This window comes from Limulus polyphemus, unplaced genomic scaffold (genome assembly GCF_000517525.1).
Source record: "Limulus polyphemus unplaced genomic scaffold, Limulus_polyphemus-2.1.2 Scaffold2024, whole genome shotgun sequence".
NCBI classification, from domain to species: domain Eukaryota; kingdom Metazoa; phylum Arthropoda; class Merostomata; order Xiphosura; family Limulidae; genus Limulus; species Limulus polyphemus.
In genome coordinates this window covers 108930-120655 of record NW_013667634.1, presented here as the reverse complement: position 1 = coordinate 120655, position 11726 = coordinate 108930, and the positions used below count along the sequence as shown (strand labels likewise).

The 11726-nt window shown below is 34.9% G+C and overlaps 1 protein-coding gene across 1 annotated transcript in view; it reads right to left on the bottom strand.

Moving 5' to 3' along the window:
• The window catches only part of LOC106465701 (growth/differentiation factor 10-like), a 35442-nt gene extending 27176 nt beyond the window's left edge, over positions 1 to 8266 (bottom strand). Inside the window, exon 1 of the mRNA XM_022393624.1 lies at positions 7695 to 8266. Coding sequence (XP_022249332.1) covers positions 7695 to 8004 — 310 coding nt within the window. The 5' untranslated portion in view covers positions 8005 to 8266. The remainder of the gene's footprint in view (positions 1 to 7694) is intronic.
• Positions 8267 to 11726: the final 3460 nt, after the last annotated feature.

Genomic DNA, 11726 nt, shown 5'->3' with positions numbered 1-11726 from the left:
AATGTACTCAACGTCTAAATGGAATGTACTCAACGTCTAAATGGAATGTACTCAATGTCTAAATGGAATGTACTCAATGTCTAAAGGGAATGTACACAACGTCGAAATGGAATGTACTCAACGTCTAAATGGAATGTACTCAACGTCTAAATGGAATGTACACACCGTCTAAATGGAATGTACTCAACGTCTAAATGGAATGTACTCAACGTGTAAATGGAATGTACACAACGTCTAAATGGAATGTACACAACGTCTTGTCTCATTCACAGAGAAAGCTAAGAACTTAGTGGAGGAAAATTTGGTAGTTTTTTTTAACTATCAGAGGTGATAAACAAATCTATCTAGTAGTCTTTCTGGTAACAGTTATTTACACTCTTCAAGCCAAATCAAAAATACTGACGAAAAAAACCGGAAAAGTAAAAATGTCCTTGCTGTTTATTAGCAAGGTTTCTTCTGTTTCCATATCTTATGCTCTACGTGTGATATGTGATTTCACATTTGTTTCAGGCGATCATACACACAATTTCAAGATTTAAGAATCTGACCTTTAACTCAGGGAATATAGGGGATTGTTCATGAAATCAAAGCAAAAGTTAATTACAGGAGAAGATCACGCAGCCACGTGACTTCTCCCCCTTTACACTGTTCAAGAACTCAACAATGATTACTCAAAGGGAGAGACGTTAGTTTCCTCTTAACCCATACTAGTAGCAACCCAACTATCAGAAAGCGGCTGTTAAAAACAGCAATCTCTAGCCTATAGCCTACTAATCCCCGGCTCACCGCTGGTTTTACCAAAGGGAACTAACTCTGCATGAAGGACAGCAACAAGGATAATTCTTTGGTATAAGCCATAAGTCACCCCTTTCGTGTAACCTTGCTGTTAAGTTATGTTTAGTTCTAAGAATGTCCTGTTGCATCATATTAAGACTGATAATAATTTTAATCACAATCCCAGTACCAGTTTCGGGTAAGAACAGTGTATAATAATATTTGTCGCATTGCCAGAGTTTATCAGAATGGTTGAATTACTTATAACATACGGGGTCTTTGGCTGAAACATTATTCGTAGTACATATATTGCCTCATAAGTGACTGAAATTGAGCTCAAAGCCTCATTGTAGTGGCTTGTACCAAATAAGGAATAATTGAAATGCTATTATATACTGTTTTTACTAGTAACCAGTACAGAATAATGTGCTGTATATTACAATCAGGCTTATTGTGATGTAGTGTCATACATGTATAAATGCGTAAGTTAAATTCTTGTTATCATTTAAATGACAGATTAACTTAAAATATTCTGTCATGGAGATTTCTTTAATGAGACAGATGCCAACCCTAATTAAATCCTGGTAAAATAATTTGCAGCCACTGTTATTTAATATACGATTGAAATATAACATGTTGTATGACGTGAAAAATATAGCTTTTTCAAGCTTATCACAGCTCTTACATTACTCATCAACTCTGATAAAAAAAGACCAATCACGTCATTAATAACCATCTATTGCGAAATTTTATTGTAACGGGTTTTCAGTTGAAATGTTATGCAGTTAATAAACACAATGATCTGAATGGATTATACGGTTTAACTTTATTATTGTCTAAAACTATAAGTTATATTAACGCCATTTTGTTACTGTGACAACCCATTGGTGCAAAATACTATTTCACCAATGCAACCTCTAATGTATACGTTTCGCTCCCACCTGTAGCTCTTTTAGCGACATTTATTTATACTAGATGTTTATAAATATTAAGAAGGTTTCTATGTATCATTTTGGTATGCTAAGAAAAATAGTTTATATATTAATATATATATTGCTTTAATAAGCAGTGTAAGAAGGTCTATATATACGTATATATTGATTTGGTGACACACTTTCGTAGGAACTGGATAAACATACTGTACACTGTTTAACAAGTATTGAAGCTAATCACATTTCATACCAATCATGGTCTAGGTCCTGTGCTGGGATTCTTTCCTCCATCTCGTTTATGCACAGTTTGATTACAATGATTACAACAGTTTATATTGTCACAAGCTACTGCAAAGGACAGTAAGATATATGTCAGACTACAGATCTTCACAAACCCTGCACTTACTGCAAGCAGGCAGCGGCTTTGAAGACCACGTTTAAGCAGACCAAAGACTTGCAATGGAAGACTTAACTGGTATGTCATCTGACGCGATTATTGTAATTTATGTTTCTTCGACCATTTAAAAAAAAGAAGAAAACAGTCGTTGATTTCAAGGTGGGATTGGATTTTTGTGAACTTTTGTTTTGGGAGCTTTCGTTATCTCCAGATCTCTCAATATTGACTTGTTAACAGAACTAGGAGATACAAAGTTTTTATAGCAATGGCGTTTTATGTTGGATGATTCTCTATTGTAATCTTATTCTTGCTAATGAGACCGTTTCTCTGCATTGGGTTGAGGGTTGGTTCCAGAGCCATTCCTGTTCTAAATGTCCTTCTACACAAGTTTGTCCACTTCTATAGAAAACAACTTCAAAATGTATGTGATCGTTTAACAATCTCACTATAACAGGATTCTTACTCGGAAGTACTGTGACATATTCTTTTAAGTATAAATCTAAGTGTGACAGCATTACACTAGTCAATGATTGGGAATTTGCCGTGATCTAAGTATATGGGTATTAAGCGTGTTGCCCATGGCGCCACGGCTCGCACCTTCAGCGATACACCACTATATTAGCATATGCAAATCGCCTTTATAGAGCGAGATTATCCTTCTTTGTACGTACGATATTATCTTTAATCTCATTTTAATGAGGACTCAACAACAATAACCAAAAAAAAAGGAGGGAATCCTCAATAGCCGAGGCACTTGAAATTCTTTTAGGCAGGATTAGAGAAAATTAATCTATGAGACCTTATTAGCTACATTTCTGTGCGCCAGCAATACCGATTTTATTACTCATCAGGATCTCTACCAACCTATCCTCAAATTGAAATTCTTGTAGGCAGGATTAGAGTAATTTAATCTATGAGACCTTGGGCATGGTTAAATACATCAATCGAAAGAGTTTGACCTCCAGAGTCCAAAACTGTAATTATATCTCAAATCGATCAGGAGATGGCGGAGATAAGAGCAAAACGTTTGTACTTGAAAAAAAGAAGAAAAAAACTCAGAGCCGTCCAACGAGTCACTATGCAGAGGCTAAAAAGACAGGTATGATTTGATATCCCTGCTAACCTTATTTTGTTACCTTGGTTTATCCTGTGGTGATCACTGTAAAGATAGCCCGTTGTGTAACTTTGTGCTTTACAAAACAAACAGACAAAACGTTGCTTTATCAGCAGTAGTTGCGTTTAGTTCGTTTGTGTGTGTATGAGTAAATTCATAAATTAGTTAACAAATTTATATAATTTGCGAGTTCTATTCCACAGAAGTACCTGAACTTGGATTCTCAAAATCAAGTTGTCTCAAATGCATATGTTAAAAGTGAAGTATTTTAAAGTTTATACAAGGAGACTGGTTAAACTCTTGGCCTTTTGAAAGTGGCTCAACGGTAATCTCGTGGGTTTATAACATTAAAAATTGGGATACGTTACCTGCAGTGGGAAATGCAGTGTTGTAGCTTTGCGTTTAAAACAAACAATTATTACAAATTGGTTATTATATTTTTAAATATAAACCAGGCGAAAATACATCACCTGTCATTAAGATGTAAACTCCGTGTATGATTTATCTCATGTTTTTGATGATTGACCAACTTGCTATAGGTCACTGGTGATAGAAATGTATGTTTTTCAGTCCTGAATGAAGCTGTGTCTTAATATTAAGGAGCACAAGTCACACACATACAAACATAATATACATGATCCATGAGTGAGAACAAAGGAGAATATATGTTATAATATGTCATCTACACTACAGCTACTATATCCAGTGCCGACGAGGCCTTTCGCCTAATTCCAGGGATCATCAGGCCAACTGGGATGCGATAGACGTATGTATATATATATATCTAGATAATACATGGTGTCACATGTTTGAAATACAAGTCACATATATACTTAGCTAGTATACTATGTGACAGTAGAGTGCTCAGGTGGCAAGTGGCATACCTACACATAACTAATGTATGGTGGTGAGGCTAGTAAGTGATGTTAACACTCTCAGGAACACAAGTCACATACATACATACATGCAAAAATAACATATCGGATCACTACGCGTAGGAAGACAAGTCACAAACACCTACGTGTATCGAATACATGGTGTCACTTCTGTGAGGGCACGAATTATACACACAAAAAAACAATATTCGGTCTTCCTACTGTTAGGAACACATTTATCACTAGTTTCGAGTGAAAAGTCACTCATAGGAAAGCTCTATGCAGTGGTGTTTCTACTCGTGTGTTCTTATTTCCCGGTTTTCAATCACAAGTTGCACTCACACTGCATAGTCTCCTTCTTCAAATCCTATATACATACAAAAGTAAATGATGAAGTGAGTTGAGATGACTTGAAGAACTGCTGTAGCTTACACAGTCACGTACGTACCTCAACTACACGTGACTGTAAGTGAATGGAAGAACAGGGCTCGCATCAAGCCGTTTCAGAACCTTTATATTTTCAGGTGTTAACATATTAACGTTGTACGTTTATTACTATTTTATATTCACATGTAAAAGTCATTAACGTTGTACGTTTATTACTATTTTCTATTTACGTGTAAAAGTCATTAACGTTGTACGTTTATTACTATTTTCTATTTACGTGTAAAAGTCATTAACGTTGTACGTTTATTACTATTTTCTATTTACGTGTAAAAGTCATTAACGTTGTAGGTAAATTCTACCTGCAAAAATACTCGTATTCTACACCTCAGAAAAATTTAAAGCTTTATAGAAAAAGTCATCAAGCGTTTGAATAACATTCCAACGGCCTCATAAAGATTAAATCTGTTTGTTTGTTTTTTTGCTAATATGTGACCACTTTACCTTTCTGTACGGACAGAACGTTCTCGAATTTAATTAGAGTCGCGCCACTTAGTGTCAGGAACATGAGAGAGCTGGAATGTACGTTTCCGCTCTAAATCTAAAGTACTGAAAACAAGACACGTGCTGAAAATAGGCCATTGAAATTTCACGTTTGTTAATAAGTACTTTGTAATTAGAAAGTAAACAAAGCATTCTCTACTAAAAGATTTTTTTAATGCACGTCGGTGATTTAACGCACATGCATTTTATATTTACGTGTAAAAGTCAGTAATAAACGTACAACGTTAATGACTTTTACACGTGAATAGAAGATAGTAATAAACGTACAACGTTAATGACTTTTACACGTGAATAGAAGATAGTAATAAACGTACAACGTTAATGACTTTTATGTATGCTATGAAATGATCGCATGTTCGTAAATATTAAAAAGCAAAATTTATTTCGAACAGTTTCCCAGCCCCGTCTGGTTAAATTTCTTGTACAAAATGTTTGCGAAAATATTTCAGAGGTTAAAGTTAAACTTCTGAAAGGTCCTAAATCTCACAACAACGAAATCAGAATGTTAAAATTTGTTGCTGTAAGAAAAATCACAAGAAGTTCATTTCAATCGTTGACAAGCAATATCCTGAACTTACTTAAGTTTACAACTCTCATGACGGCCAAATTGCGAGATTTTGTGTCCCGACCATATTTTTCAGTAAACCACAAAAACTCACGAAGAACAACTTTTAATGCAGTTTGGACTATACATGTTTCTTGAATTATTGTTTTTTAATGCTCAGTTCCCACCAAACAAACTACATGTCGCTCGAGAACCTTAATCGACTACCGTTCGTCATACTTCAAGCCAAACGTACATATACTGTTGTGAAGTTGCCTATAATAGTAAATTTGTGCTTTATTGAAAGTAAACTATAGCCATCTAATGAGACAGAACTTAGTTGTTTTCTATTTGAACATATCATAAAGTGAGATAGAATTGAATTTGAACAACACAGCTAGAAATATATATTCGTAGTCTTGAAAGTTAACTTCTTATGCACTAAGATGCAGCTTCGTTGTCTTGCATATGAACTTTCAAAATACAGCTTTGTTGTCTTGAAAATAATCTTCTCGTGCAACAAGATACAGTTTCGTTGTCTTGAAAGCTAACTTCTCAGGAAGGAAAACAGAGTTTATTTGTCTTGAAAGTAAACTTCTCATACAGCAAGATACGGTTTTGTTGTCTTGAAAATTAAGTTACCGTGCAGCAAGATACAACTTTTTTGTCTTGATAGAGAACTATCTAATGAAGCATAACTTCATTGTTGTAATCATGAATTACTCGACTAAACTGTGGTGTATGATGACCAATCTTATATGAAAGTTTACTCAGTAATGAGGAATTTCCAACATGAGGACTTGTGATTTACTAATGACCTTTTACTGTGCAGGCTCATCACATATTGATTACTTTCATTTATGTAGACTCATGCCCTATTGACCATTCTTCCGTACATACGGTCATGCTTGACCCTCTCTCACTTACAGGCCCATGATGACTTGTCAATATTTTATATGAATGTTCATGTTTCATTAACCATTGTCATATAGATTCACTTTGTACTGACCATTCTATTTTATCGATGCTAGTGCCCCATAGCCATTTCGTCTGCCATTTCACTAACTATTAGTTAGTTATCTTAAATATAAAGTTAACTTCTACTACTTATTAGTGAGAAATAGATAGGAAACTAATTGTCTGTCTTTCTGTATCTCTGTAATATATTCATAATTCTTTAAAAGAAAGGCCAAACGCAGCCCAGTGGTTAGCTTGCCGGACTTTAAATTCGAGTGTCCATGGTTTACGCCCCGCTATCACCCCCTAAAAAAAGATCGCGCTCCGTACTTTGAGGCCGTGGGTGCGTTTTAAGGGTAACGGGCAAATCCCATTATTTGATTACAGTAGCCCAAGAGTTGGCGGTGGATGGTGTTGACTAGCTGTCATCCCTCTAGTGTATCACTTCCAAATTAGTGTGAGCTATCGCAGACAGCCCTCGAATAGCTTTGCGCAAAATCCAAAGAACAACTATAATTTAAGTGGGAAACCATTCATTCGTAAAAAGTGTATTTCAAAACGTATTTAAGTCTTGTTTTATTTTCTTAAAAGGAAAATATTATATTAGGTTTCGAAGAATAAAAGTAATTTTTATTGGCTGTTGAGCTCTTTTAATTATACGCACTGTCATGTATTTGTTATAACTAACCTTCAGTAACTATCTTTCCTGCATAGTTAAGAAACTTTGTAATTACGTTTGTGTGTTGAATACTGTATTAGTATTCAATTACTATTTTTCTTAACCAACACTTTCAAAGGATTTTCACCAATTTAATTTCATTCCGCAGTATAAACAAGATGACTCAGTTTTGGGTTCGCCCAAAGAAACGCTGAAAAGTCTCATCGGAAACTAAACTAAACTAAAATATTTACGTTTGAATCAACAGGTTCAGAAGCTTATAACCAACTAGGAAAAGTTCAAACTTATTTCATCTTTTAGCAGCAAGTTAATTGAAGGATCTTGTACATAGTTGGATATATTGTTTTAATGTAAATGGATTCTCAAGCTTCTTTCACAAAAAGCTTTTTTTTTTCTCTGTTACTCTAAGCTGCCTGAAAATGATATTAAGAGAAAGGGTTATTTACACTAACATGACTAATGTCGATACTTTACCCTTTTTTGGTAGAATGCTACGAACAGTGTCTCCACGATTCTTGTTGTTAAGGTACTGGCCAGACCGATAGCGGGCGTACAGATCCAACATGTATCGAGGAGGTAAGGGAAGCCGACTGTCAGTCCGCTTCTGTTCCATTGCACGGATTTTTACACCTTGCTGAGAGAGCATCGTCTTCTTGATAAGAATTTCCGTTTTATTCTTACTTCCGGATGTCACGCTGTTGATTGGAATAGCCAGCAACTCCAAGATTAGCACCACACAGATCATAATAGTCTGATCCTTTCTACATAATTTTAAAGCTAACATAGCTTTTTACACTGTATTAAATACAATTTTCTGAACTACTTTTCGCTACAGTTGATTTCTAGAAGTATTTTTAATATTTTGAAATTATAAAATTTTTAAATACACGGCAACATTCGCTACAAACAGACGAGATGAATACTACTGTATAGTTTAGCCTGATACCAACGTCATTCAAGTGGGCAGCAAAAGCAAAAAAAAAATCTGTATGTAACTAAGCAACCACCAGCTTTGATGTGTAGAAGTTGTTTCCGAGCAACGTTGAGGGGCAGCTACTAGTAGTTAGAACACAGACAATAAAAAGACCACGCACTGCACGAGAATCAGCGACAACTAGCTGTTATGAATGAACGCTAGCTATACGAGGCTCATCCCTTTTGGCTATCCCGTTCCCCCTGTTCCAAATAGGATCCAGTAATTGAGCTCTTCTCGTAAATGTCACCACTCCCCTGTCAGTTTAGATTAAGTGGCACACTCACTATAAATTCTAAATTGTTATACTTTAAAATCTGATGTTATTGGAGACTCATATTAAGTTATGACCATTTAGTTCTTATTTCACATTCAATTTTGATTTTCTAATCTGGGGAAAATAACTTCTGTCAGTAGAGATCAAAGCTTGTTTATAAAAGACCAACATGAAGCGGAAATTGAGACGTTTTTAATACAGATTGTAGACCAAATCGTCAGTTTACAAACATTTCTCAGAAAAGACTATTGGAGACAGAAACAAAGCTTACAAAAGACACAAATGGTTTCAGAGTGTACGAATTATATATATGTATATATTTATAAAATTAGTACTTCAATTCTGGGCAAAATATGTTGTGCATCCTATTACTTGCAACAAATTCTTGAAAAAAATGCCATGTTCAATTTTTACGCTAAATTATCTTGCTACTAAAGTATTAATACAACGAAACCAAGAGCTTAGTCTCCACATGCAAAGTAGGAATGCAACCTACTTGGAATTGTGAATTTTAACAGAAATTGGTCTACACATCAGTACCTGTATTCATTAAAAGGAAACTAATGTGTGTTTACGAGTTTAATAGATACACCTCCTTAAAAGATCAAGTAAAACAAATGCCAAAATTTAACTTGCAACGACATTTACTCAGTCCTTTGAAACCCATCAGTACAACATTCACTCCATATTACGGTACTTTTTAACCATCAACACAAAGTTGACATTGTCTCACTGTACTTTGTAAACCCATCAGCACAACGCTCACAGTCGTTTGCAACCCATAAGGTAATGATCACTTCGTCTCAAAATATTTTGCAACTCAATAGCATGATTATCATTTTGTCCTGCGGTCCTTCTGGACCAATAGCACAATGACCATTTTGTCTCACAGTCCCTTGTAATTTCTCAGCATAAGGTCCACTATAAGTCCTTTTTGTTCATCAATACAATGATACTTTGTCTCACGGTTCTTTGTAATCGAACACCAAAACGTCCATTCTAATATATGTTTTTAACACTCTATGTTATGATTCTTTTAGCTCATTAACACACACACATGATGATAAGTTTGTTTGAAAGTACCTTGTAACCCGTCAGCACAACGTCTTAGATTTCTTCATAACCCAACAACAAAGTGTTCACTCTAGGTTATAGCCCTTTTCACCAATCAACACTAACCTCACAACAAAGTGTTCACTCTAGGTTATAGCCCCTTTTCATCAATTAACACTAACCTAACAACAAAGTGTCAACTCTAGGTTATAGCCATTTTTCATCAATCAACAATATGTTTAAATTGTCTGACAATCCCTTGTAACCCCTTAACACAACAACTACTTTATCTCACATATTGTATTACCTACCAGCATAACGTACACTCGATGTTATGGCCATTTTTAGCCTATTATACAATGACCACTTAGTCTAACGGTCTCTTGTAACCTATTGGTATAATATTCATTCTAAGTCATGGTCATTATACAATGACCACTTAGTCTAACGGTCTCTTGTAACCTATTGGTATAATATTCATTCTAAGTTATGGTCATTTTTAGGCAATCACCTCAACATACATTTTTTTCTCACAGTTCTTTGAAACCTATTAGAACAATAGCCTCTTTATGTAATGGTCCTTTTTAAATCATAATGTTCACTTTATGTTATAGTCCTTTCTAGTCCATCAACACAATGACCACTTTGTCTCACAGTCTTGCAACCTATAATTATAATGACCTTAGGAACTAAAATATTTTGCCCTACCTAAAGAATATAAAAATATTAGCATTCAGCTCTCTACAGTGCTAAATGTCTTTTTGAAAAGACATTCACACTTGTAGAGTTGATTACTTTTTCACACCTCTTTGCAACCTATCAGCAAAATACCCATTTTAAGTTAGGTACTTTTTAAACTATGTGCCACAGTCCTTTCTGACCCATTAACACAATACCTACTTTAGATTAGAATCATTTTTAGTCCACAACGGCTTACAACGGCTAGGGGTACCACTTATTGCCAGTCTCTTTCTTGATGGTTATGGAGATCCCATTTGATCCATTTTCGTTTTTTTAATTCCATTAAGTACAAGGGATACACTTATCTTGGAAATTATAAATCCATTATCTGAACACATATCTATGATCTAAGTGTATGAATATTTTGTGTCAGAAGGAAATATTTCATACCCTTTCAAAAAGCGATCAATTTTCAGTGGCATCAAACAATTTACAAACTACAAAATAATATCAAAATGTTATTCTGATACATTCCTTTCCACTGCGAATATATATCGGCTATAATTGTCACATGACTTACTGATTTCTCTATTTAAAATCGTTTTAATAAAATGTACTTTACCCTTTGTAATATATTATGGGTTATGTAACTGACACAGATCCCCACAGAATAATCAGAACTTCGAAGGAAATAGTAGGATAGATGCGGATGCTGAAGTTGTTGAAGTAAGGAGATGTAATTACAAAATACAAGATGGGAAATACAACACCAGTTCCTTTATTATGTGGTTACACATTTTGACCAAAATCGTATGCCATGACAACCACTGCAGTAAGACAAATTAAGATATAATCAGATACAAAAACTCCTTTATAAGGTCCATTGATCTATCAAAGTGGAGACTGAATGTGTTACTTCTCTATCAGCTGCTGGCGATAACATTATGAACATACATTATTGGGTATATTCCACCTAAGTTGATTTCCTAGGAGTTATTGAAGTAGCTCTATTAATCTGCTTCTGCAATAAAGCTAAAGCCCTACGAGTGCTTTCTACAATTTAATCACATGGGTCTTAATTCCCATGGCTGGAAACTAGAATAGAACAAACATTTCAAATACATGGATGTATATATTTGTATGAAATATGGATTATAAGAACGTGAAAAAAACCCCATTCTTTACTTGACAATGGTCCTTTGCTTGACCTTATTATGAACCTTACAAACAAATCAAAGTTTTAAATATTTAAATTTAGGCTTAGGCCGGTTAAATGTGCAAGCCTCATTGAACTCTTTTAAATAAATTGAACCAAGGGTAAAGGACCACACACTGAAAATCGTAAATAAAATCGAAACACGAGTAAAAACCTAAACAGAAGAAACTGACAGTTTAAAGCAGCCGGGTTTCAATGCCCATTGTGGGCAGTGCACAAATAGCCCTTTGTGTAGTTTTGCGCTTAACAACTATCAAACTAAATCATTCTCACCGATTCACAGCATAGTAACCAACAGCATCAACG